General features: G+C 51.3%; 1 protein-coding gene across 2 annotated transcripts in view; it reads right to left on the bottom strand.

Moving 5' to 3' along the window:
• The window catches only part of SET (SET nuclear proto-oncogene), a 31087-nt gene extending 15893 nt beyond the window's left edge, over window positions 1-15194 (bottom strand). For both annotated transcript variants that reach the window (XM_078883040.1, XM_078883041.1), the window contains exons 1-5: window positions 15018-15194; window positions 7731-7788; window positions 2903-3045; window positions 1909-2012; window positions 733-846 (exon numbers count right to left, since the gene is read on the bottom strand). In XM_078883040.1, the coding sequence (XP_078739166.1) occupies window positions 733-846; window positions 1909-2012; window positions 2903-3045; window positions 7731-7788; window positions 15018-15090 (492 nt within the window). In that variant the 5' untranslated portion in view covers window positions 15091-15194. The remainder of the gene's footprint in view (window positions 1-732; window positions 847-1908; window positions 2013-2902; window positions 3046-7730; window positions 7789-15017) is intronic.
• Between the last annotated feature and the right edge of the window lie 9275 nt (window positions 15195-24469).

Here is a 24469-nt window from a genome sequence, read left to right as displayed (position 1 = left end):
ATCGACTCTAAACGTTGGAGGGGGGGAAACGGTGAACCCCGGAGACAGATCCACGCTACCACGGGGAGAGACGTGCAACATCTACATGTAAAGAAGTCGGGGGTCGGGATCGAACCCACAATCTCCTGTTTCCCAGGGCGAGGTAGTCAACATCTTGCTATAGTGGCATAACTAACTACACAGGCTACACACACACACAGGCAAGGATGCACACACACACACACACAGGCTACACACACACACAGGTCACACACACACACACAGGCTACACACACACACAGGTCACACACACACACACACGCGCACACACACACACACAGGCCACACACACGTGCAGGCCTTCACAGACTGTTGGGGCAAGTGTTGTTAGCGAGTACTTATGAAGGCCGGCACGGCACACGAGGGGGTGGGTGGCCAGCACCACACCCGGTCGCCTTTGTCTCCCGAGTGACGATGTTTACTACACACCGCAACCAGTTACTCACGAGGCTGAGTCGACCTAGGGGAGGCCCAAGACCGGTTTGGATAATCGTCACTGGTGTTGGCCGTGAGCAGGAATCGAACTCTGGGTGTCGGGTTCGTAGCGCAGCGTGGCGCTAATCGTTACACTACCGCTCCCCACACACACACAGGGTATATACACACACACACCACACACAGTCTACACACACACCACACACAGGCTACACACACATACACCACACACACACCACACACACACAGGCTACACACCTTGCCAGGCTTCCACTTGATTTCCGTGGACTTGGAGGAGGGGTCGCCCCGCTCGTTGAGGTGGAACTCCTTGGAGATTACTTTGTTCTCAAAGTAGGGGTTCTCTTCAAAGTGCTGCACACACCACCACCACCACCGCACACCACCACCACCACCACCACCACCGCACACACCACCACCACCACCACGCGTGAAACGTTAGGGCTGAGGTGGAGAGAGGGGGGAGGCATGTTAGTGTAGTGTGTATAGTGTGTGAATGGTATAGTGATTGCGTGTATAGTGAATGAATGTATCGTGTATAGTGAATGAATGTATCGTGTATAGTGATTGCGTGTATAGTGATTGAGTGTATAGTGTATAGTGAATGAATGTATCGTGTATAGTGATTGCGTGTATAGTGATTGAGTGTATAGTGTATAGTGAATGAATGTATCGTGTATAGTGAATGAGTGTATAGTGTGTGAATAGTATAGTGATTGCGTGTATAGTGATGGAGTGCATCATGTAAAGTGATTGAGTGTATAGTGTAGTGAGTGTATATTTCGATTTAAAGCTTTCGTGACTGCAGGGATTCATCTTCTTGGTTCTTTCGGTAAAGTCACGTAGAATGGGAAAAAATATATATATATTATAATATTATTTCCATTCTACGTGACTTTACTGAAAGATCCAAGAAGATATTGAGTGTATAGTTAATGTATAGTGATTGAGTGTATAGTGTGTACAGTGAATATATAGTGTATAGTGATTGCGTGTATTGTGAGTGTATAGTGTAGTGAATGTATAGTGAGTGTATAGCGTATAGTGAGTGTACAGTGAGCGTATAGTGTATAGTGAGTGTATAGTCAGTGAGTGTGTGTATAGTGAATGAGTGTATCGTGTATAGTGATTGAGTGTATTGTGAGTGTATAGTGTAGTGAGTGTATAGTCAGTGAGTGTGTGTATAGTGAATGAGTGTATCGTGTATAGTGAATGAGTGTATTGTGAGTGTATAGTGAATGAGTGTATTGTGAGTGTATCGTGTATAGTGAGTGAGTGTATTGTGAGTGTATAGTGTAGTGAGTGTATAGTCAGTGAGTGTGTATAGCGTGTAGCGAGTGTACAGTGAGTGTACAGTCAAGTGTACAGTTACGCGAGTGTAAAGTGAGTGTGTGCGACCGAGTGAGCGCCACGTACAAAATCTATTCTGTATCCGGACTTGATGTCCTCGAACTCCGTGACCTCGACCCGGATGAGGAAGTGCAGTGCCTCCTCATCCTCCTCGTCCAGCAGGGCTGAGACTGGGGGGGGGGGGGGGGGGTGACAGTCATTGTTACGGAGACATCCCAACGCTCGCTCACCGAGGGCGACGCTCGCTCACCGAGGGCGACGCTCGCTCACCGAGGGCGACGCTCGCTCACCGAGGGCGACGCTCGCTCACCGAGGGCGACGCTCGCTCACCGAGGGCGACGCTCGCTCACCGAGGGCGACGCTCGCTCACCGAGGGCGACGCTCGCTCACCGAGGGCGACGCTCGCTCACCGAGGGAGACGCTCGCTCACCGAGGGCGACGCTCGCTCACCAACGGCAACGCTCGTCCACAGCCGGCGACGCTCGCTCACCAAGGGCGACGCTCGCTCACCAAGGGCAACGCTCGCCCACCAAGGGCAACGCTCGCCCACCAAGGGCGACGCTCGCCCACCAAGGGCGACGCTCGCTCACCAAGGGCGACGCGCGCTCACCAAGGGCAACGCTCGCCCACCAAGGGCAACGCTCGCTCACCGCTGGCAACGCTCCCTCACCAAGGGCAACGCTCGCCCACAGCCGGCAACGCTCGCCAGAGGTCGCAACCGGGTACCCGATACCCGTACCCTACCCGATACCCGTACCCTACCCGATACCCGTACCCTACCCGATACCCGGCTACCCGGCCCGGTACGGGTAGCCGAATGCGACCCTGGTGCGGCCGGGTACGGGTAGGCCGTGAGTCACTGGTGAGTAACCGTTTGTCACTCATTTCGGGTAGGGTACGGGTAGCGTACGGGTACCCATACCCGGCCGGGTACGGGTACGGGTACCCGTTTGCGACCCTGGTGCGGCCGGGTACGGTTACGGGTAAGGAATCAAAACCCGTTTGCGACCTCTGACGCTCGCCCACCAACGGCAACGCTGGGTGATGCGAGCACACTCACTCTGCGGGTGGTTGACGAAGGTGGTGACCCAGAAGTTTGGGATCTTCCCGATGAGCTCGGAGCGCTTCTGGAAGAAGGGCTGGCGCAGCTGGTTGTACTTCTGCTCCACCTTGAGGATTTCCTCGCTCGCCTGCTCGTTCAGCCTGGGGTGGGGGTGGGGCGCGTAGGGAAAGACCGCGCGGACGCACGTCAGCCTCGCTCAATCCCCCATCTTACCTCACACGTTACTTAGTTCGGCGCTAAACCCGTGTGCGTGCGCTACCGCTGTGGGGAGTGGCGGTGCATTGGTTAGCGCTACAAACCCGGCGTCCCGAGTTTCGTTCCCGCTCACGGCCTACACCCAGTGACGATCTCAAGCGGTCATGGGTCTCCCCTAGGTCGACTCGGCCTCAAATGAGTACCTGGTGCAGTGTGCAAACATCGCCACAAGGGAGACAAAGGCGGCCGGGCGTGGTGCTGGCCGCCCACCCCCTTGGCGTGCCGTGCCGGCCTTCATAGGTGCTCGCTAACAGCAATTGCCCCAAGTCTGTTAAAGGTTACATGGAGGATCTTTGTCTTTGTTAGAGAGTTAAAACTTCACTGCACACATTTACAATTGGAAGCGAGTGTGATGTTCTTGCCGTTTAATTACAACAACAAGCAGCAGCAGCCTCATCCAGGCGACAAACAAGGCCCCAGAGAAGGCTGTCCCCCTCTGGTGAAGGCCAATCGGTTTTCGAAGCGACAATCTCATAGGTCATTATCAAAGCATCTTTGCATTCATACTCATTGGTTCTTTCGGTAAAGTCACGTAAAATAAATCGCGACGTTTCGATTGCAACACAAGCAATCGTCATCAGGTGGGAAAACAACAGAAATATTTTTTTTTGCTCAAGTAGGAGAGAGATGCCGTGGTAAGAGGTTATAAAGGTAAGAAAGGGGGGGTAGGGGAGCGTTGCGTGGATGCTAGGAGAGGGGGGCATTGGGCAGGGCTGGAAATGGGAGGCTGACAGAGTTGTGGATGCGGGGGGGGAGTTTGCATTGTCCTTTTCCTGTTTGGCGTATGGCATCGTTCTCTTGTCTAACACTGGTGAGACAAGGTCAATCAGTTCCAAAGAGAAAATGCATCGGGTGGTGGCGTGTTTAACGACGCGTTTATACTCGCACACGATCTAACCCAAAAACCTAGATTATGTGCAGTTTATTTTTCGATGTGAAGCTTTCGTGACTGCAGGGATTCATCTTCTTGGTTCTTTCGGTAAAGTCACGTAGAATGGAAATAATAAAATAATTAAAATAAAACATTATTTAATAATTCACACGACGTTTCGGCCACAACGCAAGCAGCCGTCCTCAGGTGGAGAACAGGTCTGTCGTTGTGGCCGAAACGTCGTGAGAATTATTTTATAAAGTTTTATTTTCATTATTTTATTATTTCCATTCTACGTGACTTTACCGAAAGAACCAAGAAGATATGTGCAGTTTGTTGTTGTGTAACGTTGTAAATCTTGTGGGGTTACTCTGCAACACACACAACCCGTTACTGCTGTGCTAGCAACGAACTAGCATGTTATGTTCACGTGAGAAAGCTTACCGATTGGCTGTGTCGGGTGGTGGCGGTTTTAACGACACGTTTATACTTACACGATCTAACCCAAACCCCCCCCCCCTACTTTATTACGAATAATATCGGTCGCGAAAAGCCTACGTATCTATGGGATCTTATATATTCTATCGGTCTTTCGGTAAAGCCACCTGAAGACGATGGCTTGTGTTGCGATCAAAACGTCGTGATATTTTTCTTATTTTTCTATCAACGTGGCTTTACCGAAAGACCCATAGAATATGTATTCATGCAGCCACGAAAGCTTTAAGTCAACATTCATGGGATCTTATCACTGCCAGTATCGAAAAAAATGAAAAATAAGAAGAGGATTTGAGAACCCGTTCTGGCAATAACACAGCAGTTGTAGATATCGGTAATGCAAAGAATCAAGTGCTACATTAACCACACACACAAACACGCTCTGATAATAATAATAACGAATGCATTGTCCTTGAAACTGATTGGCCTACACCAGATATGGGCATCTTCATGGCCATGTCTCACCACCGGTGTTACAGAGCAGAGAACGCCAAAAGTCAAACGGTACAAAGACAATGCAAGTATTGGCGCATTTAGAGCTCGGGTCGGGGAGTTACATCTTTCGGAGCCTCCGTTCGCCTTTAGGCGATCATTCTCTGGTCTAACGCCGCTGTTATTGTCGCCGAGTCAACTACAACTTAAGCGAAGAAACACTGAAATACACCCACTCTCTCTCTCAAGGCCTCTCTTGTCACAGCTAGCGCACACCTCCCTGCATTGCAAAGATCGCAACCGGGTACCCGATGCCCGTACCCGATACCGGGCTACCCGGCCGGGTGCGGGTAGCCGTTTGCGACCCTGGTGCGGCCGGGTACGGGTAAGGAATCAAAACCCGTTAGCGACCTCTGCTGCATTGGCATTTAGCCCGTGGACACCACACGGTCGTACGCAAGGGCAGACGGGGGGGGGGGGGGTAGTTAAAAACATCGAGATTTGGGGGCCTTAAAATGAAAAAGCTCTCTCTTCCTGTTGTTTGTGTCCTAAAATCTTCCGGTGTACCAATTTCATCTTTCTCCCTTGTCGGCAATTACCCTAGAGGTTTTTCAGACCTACAGAGTAAGGTCTTTATTTAGATAGATAGAAGATAGATTTTTCTCTCCTGTTATTTGTGTCCTAAAATCTACATGTGTACCAAATTTCATCTTTCTCCCTTGTCGGCAATTACCCTAGAGGTTTTTCAGACGTACAGATTAAGATCTTTATTTAGATAGATGGAGATGGAAGATAGATTTTTCTCTCCTGTTATTTGTGTCCTAAAATCTACATGTGTACCAAATGTCAGCTTTCTACCTTGTCCGCAATTACCCTACAGGTTTTTCAGACGTACAGATTAAGATCTTTATTTAGACAGATGGAAGATAGATTTTTCTCTCCTGTTATTTGTGTCCTAAAATCTACATGTGTACCAAATGTCAGCTTTCTACCTTGTCCGCAATTACCCTACAGATTTTTCAGACGTACAGATTAAGATCTTTATTTAGACAGATGGAAGATAGATTTTTCTCTCCTGTTATTTGTGTCCTAAAATCTACATGTGTACCAAATGTCAGCTTTCTACCTTGTCGGGAAGTACCCTAGAGGTGTTTGAGATGTACAGATGATGGTCTTTATTTATATAGATTACATTTTGTGGTTCACATATAATAATACAAAATGCTATCCATGTCCGATTTTCACGGAACTTTTTTAAAATCGTACTTTGTTCAGGTAGTCCATCGGAGTACTGCTGTGATTATCCGCGATTTTGAACGTCACACACTCTTTGATTATTTTGGTTTGCCGACCCCTGCTTTAGGGGGCCCTGGGTCCGTGAAATCTGTGTGGACCGGCAGCCTGGGACTAGTAAACTACAAAGTCAAATTTACACTATGAGACCTCTTTTACCAGTTTAAAAGGGTAAAGACCTACTACTATATTTTGCCACTGGTAAAAGAGATCTCATAGTGTAAATGCTTACCCCGAGCTCTCAAAACTCTGATATTGCGCTGTGTTTGAGTTGTACACCTTCTGGTGTCATCTGGTCCAACACCAATGGGGACTAGGCTCTAAAGAAAGCCGTCTCGGGTGTGGACCAATCAACTTCAAGGACAGTGCATATTATTATCATTATCAGAGTTGATTCTTTTTGTTTGCTTTTTTGACTACTTGTGTTGTGGTCATTGCAAACATGATGCCTTGAATAAAGGTGTCAGTTTTGTACCAGTTTAAAAGGGTAAAAACCTACTACTATACAAAGTCAAAGTTCCCCCATCTCCCCCCCCCCACCATGTGACCTTTAACAGACTGTTGGGGCGGGTGCTGTTAGTAGCGAGCAGCAGCAATGATGTTGGCCAGCGCTGTGGCACATGAGGAGGTGGTGTGTGGCCGGTCCTCCACCACGCCCGGCCCGCCTTTCGTCTTTCCCAGTGCCGATTTATAAACCCGGCACCGGGTACTCTTCCAAGGCTAGGTCGACCTAGGGGAGGGCCCAGCACCGGTTCTTAATTTTGGTGATTTTTGAAAAGTTTTTCGGATTGGCCATGTTTGTTTGTTGTAGTACAGAGTTAGACTGATGGCCTTAATCTAAGTTGTCTTGTGGTTGTTGTTGTTTGACTTGCATCCCACTGGGATTTTTGCACACAATGTTGGTGTATGGTGCGTTTTCTGCAATATTTTGCTGTCTATTCTTGGATTTTCTGTTTGCACATAGTCACTTTAAGATGTTTTCTTGTTCATGTTTTAGTTTTTTTGTTTGTTGCGGTTGCACCCGATTCAAGAGCCGAATGGCTCATAGGGCTATACCTAATAAATGAAACTTGAAAACTTGAAGATACTCGCCATCACTGGTGTTGTGGTGGCCGCAGAGCAGGAAACCAACTCAGATCATGGCCAGGTTCATAGCGCGGTGGGCGCGAACTGCTACACGACTTCCGCCCAAAAGCACGCACACGTACACAGACGAACGCACACGGACGACACACACGTACACCCACGCACACACCACTAAACGCACTAACACTCAGACCACTCACTCTCACGCACATGTAAACCAACTTTATCATTGGCCACTCATCAACCTTGGGGAGACCCGAGATGAGAGGGGGGGGAAGAGGTTCCGCCTCTTCTTTACAGAGGACCACCCCCACCCTCCCCCCCCCCCTCGCACGGGGGGAGGGTGGGGGGGGGGACCCCCCACCCGAGAGCCCCCCGCAAACCCAGACTCACCTGTCGATCTCGTTTTGCACCTCGTCTATCTGCTCGATGGCTTCCTGCTGCTCCTTCTCTGCTCACGCGAACACGCACGGCCAGACGGGGAGGGAGGGGAGAGGCAAGAGACCATTAACAAAAGAACTTTAACTATTTTGTATTTTACCACGGGTTGACTGCTGTGCCAGGCTAGGTGCAGGAGGAGGTCACGGGACACACCCAGCAGGTGCCATGGGTTGACTGCTGTGCCAGGCTAGGTGCAGGAGGAGGTCATGGGACAGACCCTGCAGGTGCCGTGGGTTGACTATTGTGGCAGGCTAGGTGCAAGAGGAGATCAAGGGACAGACCCAGCAGGTGCCACGGGTTGACTGCTGTGCCAGGCTAGGTGCAGGAGGAGATCAAGGGACAGACCCAGCAGGTGCCACGGGTTGACTGCTGTGCCAGGCTAGGTGCAGGAGGAGGTCACGGGACAGACCCTGCAGGTGCCGTGGGTTGACTATTGTGGCAGGCTATGTGCAAGAGGAGATCAAGGGACAGACCCAGCAGGTGCCACGGGTTGACTGCTGTGCCAGGCTAAGTGCAGGAGATCAAGGGACAGACCCAGCAGGTGCCATGGGTTGACTGCTGTGCCAGGCTAAGTGCAGGAGGAGATCAAGGGACAGACCCAGCAGGTACAAAGGGTTGCCTGCTGTGCCAGGCTAGGTGCAGGAGGAGATCACGGGACAGACCCAGGTGCCACGGGTTGACTGCTGTGCCAGGCTAGATGCAGGAGGAGGTCACGGGACAGACCCAGCAGGTACAATGGGTTGACTGCTGTGCCAGGCTAGGTGCAGGAGGAGGTCAGTGGACAGACCCAGCAGGTACAAAGGGTTGCCTGCTGTGCCAGGCTAGGTGCAGGAGAAGGTCAGTGGACAGACCCAGCAGGTACAAAGGGTTGACTGCTGTGCCAGGCTAGATGCAGGAGGAGGTCACGGGACAGACCCAGCAGGTACAATGGGTTGACTGCTGTGCCAGGCTAGGTGCAGGAGGAGGTCACTGGACAGACCCAGCAGGTACAAAGGGTTGCCTGCTGTGCCAGGCTAGGTGCAGGAGAAGGTCAGTGGACAGACCCAGCAGGTACAAAGGGTTGACTGCTGTGCCAGGCTAGGTGCAGGAGGAGGTCATGGGACAGGCCCAGGTGCCAAAGGGTTGACTACTGTGCCAGGCTAGGTGCAGGAAGATCACCGGTGTGCTCTCCAGTAAGTTTTGACTTTTAACTCCTATAAGTTATCCTTGAAACTAAAATAAAAATGTTTACCAGGTGATAAGGCCCCACGGAGTTATGTAGCTCAGTGGTAGCCAGCTCAACGAAAGTGGATTATCATCATCATCATCATCACGTGGAAATGTATAGCAGTCAAATACTCTGAACGCACATGAGATTCTAAATGGAGCGAAAAACCGGAGGACCCGGAGAAAAATCCACGCGACCATGGGGAGGGAGGGAAACACGCAAACTCCAAATATACGACGGGCATCGTCACGGTCGGGATTGAACTCGCGACCTCCTGCATTACAGGCGAGGTCGTTAACATTTCCGAGCCACCGAGAGGGTGGAGAGAAGGGGGTGGGACAAGAACAAGGGAGAGATGATAGCAAGATGATAGAGAGATGATCGAGAGATGATCGAGAGATGATCGAGAGATGATCGAGAGATGATCGAGAGATGAAAGAGAGATGAGAGTAAGGCAGGGGATATGATGAGACGGGGAATAAGGGAATGAAGAGGAATGGCGTAGTGGAGTAGATAAAGGTGAGAGAGGAGAGAGTAGTGGGAGGGAGATGGGAGAAAGCGAGAGAAGAGACACTGCAGAGAATCAGAATATTACATTTTTTACAGGAGAAATCCGATGAGCTACAAAAGCACTTTATCACAGATGTCCAGTAGGGGGGGGGGCACGAGGCAAGAACGTTTCTACAGACTAAACAAAAACCTCGATAGGAATGCAAAGTATAGAAAAGGTAAAATAAAACGCAACTATTTATTTTAATATCAGGTAGGTCAAAGCCCACCGAGCTCATTTTTAAATCCTTTATATTAAGTTCACTTGCTTGCTTGCGCGCTAACGACCGTGCAAATCTTTCGGTCGTTTTTTAACCCACTTCCCGTGATCCAATCGAGCTGACATTTTGCACACAGACTCGTTGTGCGTGACAATTTATTTCGTGAAAATTTTTTTCAAAAATTTTACACTTTTTAGGAAAAAAAAAAATATTTAATTACCAATTGCTTAATGGTGGCAGGCAATCATCTGACCCATAGGTGGCAGCCATCTCAAGCCAGAGGACGAGAGGACTCTAGCCGCCACGCATATAAAGGATTTATAGTGAAAAACTTTGTTTTTACGGGTTAATTTTTATTTTCAGAAAAGACCTGGCCATGACAAACGATAGCAGCTCCACGAAGCGGCTTATCGCCACCACGTGAGAAGTTATAGCAGCCAGAGACAATAGTGGGAATGAGAGTAACCGTGTGAAACGATTTTAAAATATTTTCTATTTAGCAGGTAAGGAGTGGCTCTTTTTAAATCCTTTATATTAAGTTCGCTTACTTGCGTGCTTCCTTGCTTAGGACCGTGCAAATCTTTCGGTCGTTTTTTAACCCACTTCCCGTGATCCAATCGAGCTGACATTTTCCACACAGACTCGTTGTGCGTGACAATTAATTTGTGAAAATTTTTTTCCAAAATTTTACACTGTTTAGGGAAAAAAAAATATTTAATTACCAATTGCTTAATGCTGGCAGACAATCATCTGACCCATAGGTGGCAGCCATCTCAAGCCAGAGAACGAGAGGACTCTAGCCGCCACGCATATAAAGGATTTAGAGTGAAAAACTTTGTTTTTACGGGTTAATTTTTTAGAAGTGACTCAGCCCTCACAAATGAGAGCTCAACAAAGTGGCTCATCATCACCACGTGGACATTAATCGCAGACAAATACTCTAAAAAGCATTCAGACGCTGTCTTTCCGACAAACCTGTTCTTCACCTGAGGACGGCTGCTTGCGTTGTGGCCGAAACGTCGTGAGAATTATTTTATTATGTTTTATTATCTTATTTTTTCCCTGCTACGTGACTTTACCGAAAGAACCAAGACGACCTAAAAAGCATGTTACTAAATGCGGGGGGGGGGCGAAAAACCGGAGCACCCGGAGAAAAATCCACTCGACCACGGGGATAACTTGCAAACTCCAAATATACAGCAGCAGCAGGCATTGTTGTCAGGGTCGGGATCGAACCCACGAACTTCCTGCATTCCAGGCGAGGTAGTTAACATCTCCTAGCCACCCGTGGTGCCCCGAGGATGTGGAGGAGAGATACGGGGAGAGAAAGTGAGAGAGTGGAGGCAGGGGGGGGTTAAGAAAGGGCAGAATAAGTTTGGCGCGAGATCCATCAATCAATCAGAGATGTAAAGGAAGGCGTGGGAGGACGGGGAGAGGAGTTGGAGAGATTCGTCGGTGTAGAGAGCGAGACCAAGGGAGAGAGACAGGCAGAACACACATCGAGACGGGATGTCATGTACAGCACACGTCAATGCCGTAGCCATGAGTCAACATTGGAGGGGACCAAATCTTCCAGAAAAGCATCTAAATTTTAAAACGAATTTCCTGCATAAAATATGCATTTTATAGCAATATATTGGGGGGGACATTTTGAGCATATTTGAATATTGGGGGTGGATGTGCCCCCCCCCAAAATTAGTTTTCACTATGCGAGTCTGTGGATGTGTCCCCCCGCAATATATATTATAATTACGGCCTTAGTATGCGTGAACTTCTTCCGTACCTTCTTGGTTCTTTCGGTAGAGTCACGTACAAGGGAAGTAATAAAATAATAAAAATAAAACATAATAAAATAATTCTCACGACGTTTCGGCTACAACGCAAGCAGCCGTCTTCAGGTGAAGAAGACGGTTGCTTGCGTTGTAGCCGAAACGTCGTGAGAATTATTTTATTATGTTTTATTTTTATTATTTTATTACTTCCCTTCTACGTGACTTTACCGAAAGAACCAAGAAGATGAATCCCTGCAGTCACGAAAGCTTTCAATCGAAACTTAGTGTATGTGCGTTGAACTTCTTTCGCGCCGTACGTAGCCGACTGTGCTAATCGGAGGTGCGGGGGGAGGTAATGATAGCGAACAAGGCGGGGGGGGGGGAACGAGGGAAGAGACAGCGAGTTGAGAGAGCGGTAGACAGAGGTGAGTGAGAGAGCGATGAAAGAGAGAGATACGAGAGTTAAGGGAGAGTTAAGAGAGAGTTAAGGGAGAGTTAAGAGAGAGCGAGACGAGCGTTAAGAGAGAGTTAAGATAGTTAAGAGAGTTAAGGGAGAGTTGAGAGAGCGAGACGAGAGTTGAGAGAGAGTTAAGGGAGAGTTAAGAGAGAGTTAAGGGAGAGCGAGACGAGAGTTGAGAGAGAGAGAGACGCGAGACAATGAGCGTCACGCGGAAGCGCCGTGTCTGGCCACGTGGGGGCTTCACAGCCACACGTGGGAAGCCGCGGCCTCCTCAATCCTCACCACTCTCTCTCCTCACTCATCCTCACCACTCTACCTCACTCACCACTCTACCTCACTCATCCTCACCACTCTCTCTCCTCACCACTCTCCTAATTCATCCTCACCACTCTCTCCTCACCACTCTACCCCCTTCTCTCTCTCCTCACCACTCTACCCCTCTCTCTCCATCATCCTCACCACTCTACCCCTCTCTCTCCATCATCCTCACCACTCTACCCCTCTCTCTCCATCATCCTCACCACTCTACCCCTCTCTCTCCATCATCCTCACCACTCTACCCCTCTCTCTCCATCATCCTCACCACTCTACCCCTCTCTCTCCATCATCCTCACCACTCTACCCCCTCTCTCTCCTCACTCATCCTCACCACTCGACCCTCACTCATCCTCACCACTCTACCCTCCCTCTCTCTCCTCACTCATCCTCACCACTCTACCCCTCTCCTCACTCATCCTCACCACTCTACCCCCTCTCTCCTCACTCATCCTCACCACTCTACCCCCTCTCTCTCCATCATCCTCACCACTCTACCCCCCTCTCTCTCCTCACTCATCCTCACCACTCTACCCCCCCCCCCCCCGTCTCTCATCCTCACCACTCTACCCTCCCTCTCTCTCCTCACTCATCCTCACCACTCTACCCCTCTCCTCACTCATCCTCACCACTCTACCCCCTCTCTCCTCACTCATCCTCACCACTCTACCCCCTCTCTCTCCATCATCCTCACCACTCTACCCCCCTCTCTCTCCTCACTCATCCTCACCACTCTACCCCCCCCCCCCGTCTCTCATCCTCACCACTCTACCCCCTCTCTCCTCACTCATCCTCACCACTCTACCCCCTCTCTCTCCATCATCCTCACCACTCTACCCCCCTCTCTCTCCTCACTCATCCTCACCACTCTACCCCCCCCCCCCCCCCGTCTCTCATCCTCACCACTCTACCCCTCTCTCTCCATCATCCTCACCACTCTACCCCCCTCTCTCTCCATCATCCTCACCACTCTACCCCCTCTCTCTCCTCACTCATCCTCACCACTCTACCCCCCCCCCCGTCTCTCATCCTCACCACTCTACCCCTCTCTCTCCATCCTCACCACTCTACCCCCTCTCCCCCCCCCCACTGCCGCCATCCTCCACGCGGCCATCACGCCCCCCCCCCTCGGCAAGAGGCACGGGGGGGTCCGGTAGCCCCCCCCGTGGGTCCAGAGTAGACCCCCCCCCCCCGTGGGTCTGCCCCCCCCCCACCCCGGGCTCACGGACCAGGGGACCGGACCGGCGCTCAGTAACTCTACGCGGCCGTCAACAGTGGGGGGCATATCCTGGTAGTGGGGGGGGGCACATCCTCCCCCCCCCCCGTCACGACTCGTCACTCGAACCGCATGCCCTCCCCCCCCCTCCACTACAGCACGTGTTCTGTTATACTGTATCAGCGGTGGAGATTGAACTTCTTTCGCACCGCACGCACGCAGCCGACCGTGCTCATCAAAGGATTCGCCATACAGTATACGCGGGGGGAGAGGTAAGGTCGGTGGGGGGTAAAGTGGTGGTGGGGGGAGGGTAAGGTGGTGGTGGGGGGGAGGGTAAGGTGGTGGTGGTAAGGTGGTGGTGGGGGGAGGGTAAGGTGTTGGGGGGAGGGTAAGGTGTTGGGGGGGGGAGGGTAACGTGGTGGGGGGAGGGTAAGGTGGTGGTGGGGGGAGGGTAAGGTGGTAGTGGGGGGAGGGTAACGTGGTAGTGGGGGGAGGGTAACATGGTGGTGGGGGGTAAGGTGTTGGGGGGGGTAAGGTGGTGGTGGGGGGGGGGTAAGGTGGTGGTGGGGGGGGAGGGTAACGTGGTGGTGGGGGGGTAAGGTGTTGGGGGGGGGGTAACGTGGTGGTGGGGGGAGGGTAACGTGGTGGTGGGGGGAGGGTAACGTGGTGGTGGGGGGAGGCCGTGGCCGATCTTGCCGCTCATTCATTCTGCCCACAAGAGGAAAACACGTGCGCGTAGCAGGCCACAATGGCCGCACGCCTCCGCCTCCTCCTCGCGAGTTTCCCGGTCAAAGCGAAACTGACTCTCGTAATGTCTGGGGGGCACGGGGGGGGGGGTATCATTTTATCTGTACCCCCATCCTACCCCCCTATCGAGGGGAGCGCGGGACCCCCCCCAAAGCAAAGGAAGAGAGGATGGAGGCAGGGGGAGGGAGATCAGAGACGCACATGGCCGCGTGGTTTGCGCATTCATAGAACCGCGGCGTCTAAAAAGTATTTCGCGGGTGGCGACGGCGGCGGTCACAGCCACTAGCGGAGGGTTCCATCAGTCAAGCAGCTACACAATAAAGAAGGGGGGGTGGTGGTAGTAGCGGGGGGGGGGTCCCCCCACTCGAGCAACAGAGGCCTCGGCTCGTCAGGCCACAACGAGGACGAGGGGGGAGGGGGCCTAACAAACATGGCCGAGCGCGCGCGCGCGCCCGCTCGCGACGCACCGCGCATGCGCGCGCTCGCGCCCATTGGGGCCCGCGACCCCACGTGACGGCGGCGCGCGCGCGACCATTGGCGGGAAACTAAAAAAAAAGCGCGCGACGCGATGCTACCCCCCCCCCACCCACCCACCCAAATGGCCCCCTCCCCCTCGCCACCCCGCGGCCTCCTCGAGATGGCGCCGCGCTCTGTCCTCCTCACGCTGCTTTTCTCTCTCACACCCTCCCCCCCCCTCCTCCATTCTCCTCACGCGCCGCCGTCTTCACGCCGCCGCCTCACGCAAACCTTACCCGACGCCTCGTCCGCGCCGTCGTGATTCGAGTTGGCCTCCTTCTTCGCCACCTTCGCCGCGGGACCCGACATCCTGCTGCTACTGCTGCTGTCCGCCGCCGAGTCGCGCTGCTTGCTTGCTGCTGCTGCTGCCTCGGACCGCGATGAAGATGACGCCTCCTCCTGCCCGTGCCCCGCCTCCTACCTCCCGATCGGTGACTCCTCCTCTTCCTGTCGATGCTCCGCCTCCAAATTAGACTCCTCCTCCTTCTAGCCCGTGCCCCGCCTCCTACCTCCCGATCGGTGACTCCTCCTCTTCCTGTCGATGCTCCGCCTCCAAATTAGACTCCTCCTCCTTCTGCCCGTGCCCCGCCTCCTACCTCCCGATCGGTGACTCCTCCTCTTCCTGTCGATGCTCCGCCTCCAAATTAGACTCCTCCTCCTTCTAGCCCGTGCCCCGCCTCCTACCTCCCGATCGGTGACTCCTCCTCTTCCTGTCGATGCTCCGCCTCCAAATTAGACTCCTCCTCCTTCTGCCCGTGCCCCGCCTCCTACCTCCCGATCGGTGACTCCTCTTCCTGTCGATGCTCCGCCTCCAAATTAGACTCCTCCTCCTTCTGCCCGTGCCCCGCCTCCTACCTCCCGATTAAGACTCCTCCTCTTCCTGTCGATGCTCCGCCTCCAAATTAGACTCCTCCTTCTGCCCGTGCCCCGCCTCCTACCTCCCGATCGGTGACTCCTCCTCTTCCTGTCGATGCTCCGCCTCCAAATTAGACTCCTCCTCCTTCTAGCCCGTGCCCCGCCTCCTACCTCCCGATCGGTGACTCCTCCTCTTCCTGTCGATGCTCCGCCTCCAAATTAGACTCCTCCTCCTTCTGCCCGTGCCCCGCCTCCTACCTCCCGATTAAGACTCCTCCTCTTCCTGTCGATGCTCCGCCTCCAAATTAGACTCCTCCTCCTTCTAGCCCGTGCCCCGCCTCCTACCTCCCGATCAGTGACTCCTCCTCTTCCTGTCGATGCTCCGCCTCCAAATTAGACTCCTCCTCCTTCTAGCCCGTGCCCCGCCTCCTACCTCCCGATCGGTGACTCCTCCTCTTCCTGTCGATGCTCCGCCTCCAAATTAGACTCCTCCTCCTTCTAGCCCGTGCCCCGCCTCCTACCTCCCGATCGGTGACTCCTCCTCTTCCTGTCGATGCTCCGCCTCCAAATTAGACTCCTCCTCCTTCTGCCCGTGCCCCGCCTCCTACCTCCCGATCGGTGACTCCTCCTCCTGTCGATGCTCCGCCTCCAAATTAGACTCCTCCTCCTTCTGACCGTGCCCCGCCTCCTACCTCCCGATTAAGACTCCTCCTCTTCCTGTCGATGCTCCGCCTCCAAATTAGACTCCTCCTTCTGCCCGTGCCCCGCCTCCTACCTCCCGATCGGTGACTCCTCCTCTTCCTGTCGATGCTCCGCCTCCAAATTAGACTCCTCCTCCTTCTAGCCCGTGCCCCGCCTCCTACCTCCCGATCGGTGACTCCTCCTCTTCCTGTCGATGCTCCGCCTCCAAATTAGACTCCTCCTCCTTCTGCCCGTGCCCCGCCTCCTACCTCCCGATTAAGACTCCTCCTCTTCCTGTCGATGCTCCGCCTCCAAATTAGACTCCTCCTCCTTCTAGCCCGTGCCCCGCCTCCTACCTCCCGATCGGTGACTCCTCCTCTTCCTGTCGATGCTCCGCCTCCAAATTAGACTCCTCCTCCTTCTAGCCCGTGCCCCGCCTCCTACCTCCCGATCGGTGACTCCTCCTCTTCCTGTCGATGCTCCGCCTCCAAATTAGACTCCTCCTCCTTCTAGCCCGTGCCCCGCCTCCTACCTCCCGATCGGTGACTCCTCCTCTTCCTGTCGATGCTCCGCCTCCAAATTAGACTCCTCCTCCTTCTAGCCCGTGCCCCGCCTCCTACCTCCCGATCGGTGACTCCTCCTCTTCCTGTCGATGCTCCGCCTCCAAATTAGACTCCTCCTCCTTCTGTCCGTGCCCCGCCTCTCACCTCCCGATCGGTGACTCCTCCTCTTCCTGTCGATGCTCCGCCTCCAAATTAGACTCCTCCTCCTTCTGTCCGTGCCCCGCCTCTCACCTCCCGATCGGTGACTCCTCCTCTTCCTGTCGATGCTCCGCCTCCAAATTAGACTCCTCCTTCTGCCCGTGCCCCGCCTCCTACCTCCCGATTAAGACTCCTCCTCTTCCTGTCGATGGTCCGCCTCCAAATTAGACTCCTCCTCCTTCTGCCCGTGCCCCGCCTCCTACCTCCCGATCGGTGACTCCTCCTCTTCCTGTCGATGCTCCGCCTCCAAATTAGACTCCTCCTACCAATGCTCCTCCCGATCTGACTGCCTAACGATCAGGATTAAAGCTTTCGTGACTGCAGGGATTCATCTGCTTGGTTCTTTCGGTAAAGTCACGTAGAAGAGAAATAATAAAATAATAAAAAGAAAACATTATATTTTATTATGTTAATATTTGATTTATTATTATTTTATTATTTCCCTTCTACGTGATTATGTTAATATTTTATTGTGTTTTCTTTTTATTATTTTATTATTTCCCTTCTATGTGTCTTTACCGAAAAAAACAAGAAGATGAATCCCTGCAGTCAAATAATAAAAAAAATAAAACATAATAAAATATTAACATAATAAAATATAACGTTTTATTTTTATTATTTTATTATTTCCCTTCTACGTGACTTTACCGAAAGAACCAAGAAGATGAATCCCTGCAGTCAAATAATAAAAAAAATAAAACATAATAAAACATAATAAAACATTAACATAATAAAATATTATGTTTTATTTTTATTATTTTTTTATTTCCCTTCTACGTGACTTTACCGAAAGAACCAAGAAGATGAATCCCTGCAGTCAAATAATAAAAAAATAAAAATAAAACATAATAAAACATTAACATAATAAAATATGATGTTTTATTTTTATTATTTTTTTATTTCCCTTCTACGTGACTTTACCGAAAGAACCAAGAAAAAAAACTGTTTGTGTTAAGATGTTTAAACACCAAATTGAAACCTTTGCAAGGAATCATGTCTGCATTAAGCACCTATACTTGTGGTGAACATGCACACACAAACCACGCTCTGGTAGTGTGATTATGTATTGTTACTCTCAGTTTTTTCGGAAAAGTCACGGAGGTAAAAAAAAATGAACTAAAAATTAATAAAAATATTATTTTCTTTTTATAAAAAAATGAAAATTTTATTACAAATTTTAATTAAAATTTATAAAAATATTAGTTTTATTTTTTATTTCTTTTTTTTTACCTACGTGACTTTACCGAAAAAACTAACAGTGTGAAATAAAAATTAATAAAAATATTATTTTACTTTTTATTCATTTTAATTTCATTTTTTTACCTACGTGACTTTACCGAAAAAACGAACAGTACGAATCCTTGCAGTCACGACAGCTTCAAATCTAGAATGATGTATTGTCTTTGAAACTGATTGGTCCACACCAGAGACAGCTTTCTTTACACTTAGAGCCTCTCCTCTTCCTCCCAGTGCCCCTCCTCATCCCGATCCGACTCCTCCTGATCCTCCTGCCCCTCCTCATCCCGATCCGACTCCTCCTGATCCGATTGAAAGCTTTCGTCACTGCAGGGATTCATCTTCTTGGTTCTTTCGGTAAAGTCACGTAGAATGGAAATAATAAAATAATACAAATAAAACTGAATAATTTTCACGACGTTTCGGCCACAACGCAAGCAGCCGTCCTCAGGTGAAGAACAGCTCTGTCAGAAAGACAGCGTCTCATTCAGACGCTGAGGACGGCTGCTTGCGTTGTGGCCGAAACGTCGTGAGAATTATTCTGGTTTATTTTTATTATTTTATTATTTCCATTCTACGTGATCCTCCTGATCCTCCTGCCAATGCTCATCCCGATCCGACTCCTGTTCCTCCTCTCCGCCCACCTCACCGGCTCCAAAAGACAAAGATCCCCCGTATGGGCGGTGGGACAAACTGGCAGAGGTGGGACAAAGTCATTGTTATGCAAGTCCAAGTCGAGTCGCAAGTCATCAAATTCATGACTCGAGTCTGACTCGAGTCCAAGTCACATGACTCGAGTCCACATCTCATAGGTGGGACAAAGTCATTGTTATGCAAGTCCAAGTCGAGTCGCAAGTCATCAAATTCATGACTCGAGTCTGACTCGAGTCCAAGTCACATGACTCGAGTCCACACCTCTGCAAACTGGTGATTTATTTTCTTTTATTTCCACCCACTTGATGACTTTACCGACAGAACCAAAGAGCGTATTATTAAATACGATACATTACAATTCCTTATAAGGGAAACAAACACTAATGTGATTACTAATGTAGCATAATCACAATAAAACACATTCCAAATGATTACTAATCTACAACTCGCATCGTAACAATAGCCTGATTACTAATCTAGTATATAATTACAATCACTCCCCCCTCAAATCTTTGCACCTGATGAGTTAATGAGTTAATGATGACGTCACCCTGCTGCTCTATATAAGCAGCAGGGTGACGTCATCATTAATTAATGATGACGTCACCCTGCTGCTGCTGCTCTATATAAGAACGGGAGACAGAGCAGAGCCTCACCATTCTCGCGAATTGCCCGATGATGCTGGATGCAATTACCAGCGAAACGTCGTGCTACTCAAATTGTAAATGTTGTGTCTTCTTGGTTCTTTCGGTAAAGTCACGTAGAAGGGAAGTAATACAATAATTTATTATGTTTTATTTTTATTATTTTAGTACTTCCCTTCTACGTGACTTTACCGAAAGAACCAAGAAGATGAATCCCTGCAGTCACGAAAGCTTTAAATCGAAATGTAAATGTTGTGGTTTCACGCGTCAACACACCGGTGGGCTAAAGCAGTGAACTAATTTGTCTTTTGTCAACGTGACACTTTTTTACTGATTGGCCGTGTCGGGTGGTGGAGGGTTACGACACATTTATAAGTAACGCGATCTAAACCCAAAAACGTTGATTATGAATAATATTGGTCGCGAAAGCCTGCCACGTGTTAAAAAGAACCAAAGAGCACGGTTTCCTGCAGTCACGAAAGCTTTAAGTCAACATTCATGGGATCTCATCACTGCCAGTATCGAAAATGATGAAAAATTAGAAGAGGTTCATCTTCTTGGTTCTTTCGGTAAAGTCACGTAGAAGGGAAGTAATAAAATAATAAAAATAAAACATAATAAAACAATTAGAAGAGGATTTGAGAACCCTTTCTGGCAATGACACGGCAATTGTAGATATCGGTAACGCAAAAAATCAAGTGCTGCATTAACCACACACACACAAAACACGCTCTGATAATAATAACCGTAGCAAACTGTTGGGGCAAGTGCTGCCGAGCGAGTAGGCAACCTACGATGGCCGGACCTGCATAACGAGGTGGGGGAGAGAGGGGGGGGGGGGAAGCATCACGCCCGGCCGCCTTTGTCTCCCCAGTAGACTACACACCGCACCAGGTACTCATTTGAGGCCGAGTAGACTCAGAAGGAGGCCCATGACCGGTTTCAAATCATCGTCACTGGGTCGCTGTTGGTGACCCTGAGCCGGGAATGGAACTGGGAAGGGGGGGGGGGGGGCAGGTTCGTAGGGCAGCGCGCTAACCGCTGCGCCACCGCTCCCCCCATATATGCTAATGAGCTACGGAGGGGCGGAGCTACACGACGCGTGCGCCAATGAGTGCGCAGTCGTAGGCAGCGAACAGAGGTCGCAACCGGGTACCCGATACCCGTACCCTACCCGATACCCGGCTACCCTGGTGCGGCCGGGTACGGGTAGGCCGTGAGTCACTGGTGAGTCGCCGTTTGTCACTCATTTCCCAACGTCTTGTCTCTTCTCACAATTCAAGTTCCTAGAATCAACCCACCCGCGCCTGCAACACGGCTTCATCCCAGAGGTCGCAATCGGGTACCCGATACCCGTACCCGGCCGGGTACGGGTAGGGTACGTGTACGGCCGGGTACGGGTACCCTTTGGCGACCCTGGTGCGGCCGGGTACGAGTACGGGTAAGGAATCAAAACCCGTTTGCGACCTCTGGCAACGAACCACGTGGGAATGTTCCATCGTGGATTTCACTGCAAGGGGGGTTTCTTACTAACCCCCCCCCCCACCAACACAATGGGCACGACCAACCACGCTGGAGGTATCACGTGTCTGAGAGGCGCTCATTGGACCGTGGGCTCGCAACGTATCTTCATCCAGCAGTGGATTGAGCAACGGTGATAATGCACGGGCATAACATGACTTTGAAACCCCCCGCCAAACCTCCTACGCATTTCACAAGTAGTACTAATCACATACCAGCATTTCCTATAAATATGCAAAATTCATCTTGATATGCAAACTCTTTTGTCAAGGCGCTCTTCCCCCCCTTCCAACCCAGCTTAAATATACGCTGCCAAGTGTGGTGGTGTTTCATTCAGACGCTGTCTCCCCGACAGACCTGGTCTTCACCTGAGGACGGCTGCTTGCGTTGTGGCCGAAACGTCGTGAGAATTATTTTATTGTTTTATTTTTTATTATTTTATTTTTTCCCTTCTACGTGACTTTACCGAAAGAACCAAGAAGATGAATCCCTGCAGTCACGAAAGCTTTAAATCTAAATCTTTCGGTAAAGTCACGTAGAAGGGAAATAATAAAACAATAAAATTAAAACATAATAAAATACAATTCTCACAGCGTCTGTCTTTCCGACAGACCTGGTCTTCACCTGAGGACGGCTGCTTGCGTTGTGGCCGAAACGTCGTGAGAATTATTTTATGTTTTATTTTTTATTATTTTATTATTTCCCTTCTACGTGACTTTACCGAAAGAACTAAGCAGATATCACCCGTCACTTTCCTTCCCCCCCCCCCCCACGTACCTGAGCCGAATGATCGAGACCATTCATCCGCATGGCTTCGCGCACGTGGCCAGGGTTCAGTCACTCGTAAGGCTCCGATTGGCACGGTTAGGATAGTGTACGGTGCGAAAGAAGTTCAACATACATTACACCATTTGCCAGTAAAAATATGATAATTGATTTTTTTTCCCTTCTATCTGGCAACAAAACTGACACATTTTTACAAGGAGTCATGTTTGCATAGACCACAATACCTGCAGTCATAATGCAAACAAAAAACACAACTCTGATAATGTATGCAGTGTCCTTGAAGTTGATTGGTCCACACCCGAGACAGCTTTCCTTAGAGCCTCGTCTCACATGGGTTGGACCAGTGCTGAACTAGTAACGAATTGTCCACGTGTCGTTTCGGCGACACAACCTTGCCGGCCCTGTCGGGTGGCGGCGGGTTGAACGACACACATTTATGCGATCTAACCTAAAAAAGAAAACCCTCTCTGTTATGGATATTGGTTGCGAAAACCTACCACGTGTTGAACTAGTAACGAATTGTCCACGTGTTGTTTACGTGACGCAATATTACTAAATTGGCCGTGTCCGGGAGTGGTGACAAACTCCCATCGGTGAGCTCCTCCGGCAGGCAAGGCTGCGTTGGCTGGGTCATGCGGCCCGCATGCCAGAGGTCGCAAATGGGTTTTGATTCCTTACCCGTACCCGGCCGCACCAGGGTCGCAAACGGGTACCCGTACCCTACCCGATACCCGGCTACCCGTACCCGGCCGGGTATCGGGTAGGGTATCGGGTACCTGATTGCGACCTCTGGGATGAAGCCACGTTGCAGGCGCGGGTGGGTTGATTCTAGGAACTTGAATTGTGAGAAGAGACAAGACGTTGGGAAATGAGTGACAAACGGTGACTCACCAGTGACTCACGGCCTACCCGGACCCGTACCCGGCCGCACCAGGGTCGCAAACGGCTACCCGTACCCGGCCGGGTACGGGTAGCCGGGTATCGGGTAGGGTACGAGTATCGGGTACCCGATTGTGACCTCTGCCGCGTGCCCAGTCACCGCATGCCTCAACAGCTTTAGTTCGTCCATAATAAAAATGTTTTTTGGGTTAGACCTCTATTATGGATATTAGTCGCGAAAGCCTACGTGTTAAACTTTTGTTCGGCCGGATAGAGGTGGCTAAACGGGCGCGGTACGGGTTAGAGAAGAGATGGAGTGATGTGGTACAGGAAGATGTGGAGCTGAGTGGACTTGCCGATGACCGGTACCAGCGGTGTCAAGATCGGCCTCAGTGGAGGAGGCTCGTGAAGGACGCTACTGGGCAGTTGGAGGCAGTCGCCCTCCAACAACAATGGAGGGCGGAGGAGCGACGCTCACAACAACGAGCGGAGCGCTGGGTGGCAAAAATGCAGCAAGTTGGCACAGGAGGGGGCACAGGTGGTGCATCAGCCAGTCATCTCAGTCAACCCATGGCACCTGGGTCTGTCCCGTGACCTCCTGTCAGCGAGCCTTCGACACTTAAAGTGGCCTCAACGTGCACCTAGCCTGGCACAGGCGCCATGGTGTCGTCACCATCACTTAGTGGCGAATATTGGTATGTGTGTACGTATGTATGTGTGCACGTATGTGTGTGTACGTCCGTGTGTATGTATGTGTGTGCATGTGTATGTATGTGTGTACGTGTGTGTGTACATGTGTGTGTGTGTCAACCCATGGCACCTGGGTCTGTCCCGTGACCTCCTGCCAGTGGGCGTTCGACGCTTCACGTGGCCTCAACGTGCACCTAGCCTGGCACAGGCGCCGTGGTGAAGTCACCGCCACTTAGTGGCGAATCGCGGTTGTTGTTGGTTTAACGAAACATTGTATGTTTACGCGACCTAGCCCAAACACATGACGAAAGCTTGTAGCGATGTAGCGGACGCACCGGCACCCCCTAGCGGCCCCTTTGATGTCGCGTGGCCACGTGGTTTGTGACGTCGACGGCTGTCACGCGGTAGAGTGTAGGGACTTCTCGCCCACCCTGCCCATGGTGACTGGGGGGGGGGGGGTGTAGGGACTTCTCGCCCACCCTGTCCATGAATAGGGGGGGGGGGGGGTGTAGGGTCTTCTCGCCCACCCTGCCCATTACTGGGGGGGGGGGGGTGTAGAGACTTCTCGCCCACCCTGCCCATTACTGGGGGGGGGGGGGTGTAGGGACTTCTCGCCCACCCTGCCCATTACTGGGGGGGGTGTAGGGACTTCTCGCCCACCCTGCCCATGATGACTGGGGGGGGGGGGGGTGTAGGGTCTTCTCGCCCACCCTGCCCATTACTGGGGGGGGGGGGGGTGTAGGGACTTCTCGCCCACCCTGCCCATGATGACTGGGGGGGGGGGGTGTAGGGACTTCTCGCCCACCCTGCCCATGGTGACTAGGGGGGGGGTGTAGGGACTTCTCGCCCACCCTGCCCATGATGACTGGGGGGGGGGGGGTGTAGGGTCTCACCCACCCTGCCCATTACTGGGGGGGGGGGGGGTGTAGGGACTTCTCGCCCACCCTGCCCATTACTGGGGGGGGGGTGTAGGGACTTCTC

The sequence above is a fragment of the Lampetra fluviatilis genome, chromosome 68, assembly GCF_964198595.1.
Source record: "Lampetra fluviatilis chromosome 68, kcLamFluv1.1, whole genome shotgun sequence".
Classification (NCBI taxonomy): Eukaryota; Metazoa; Chordata; class Hyperoartia; order Petromyzontiformes; family Petromyzontidae; genus Lampetra; species Lampetra fluviatilis.
This window is presented reverse-complemented; position numbering and strand designations above follow the sequence as displayed.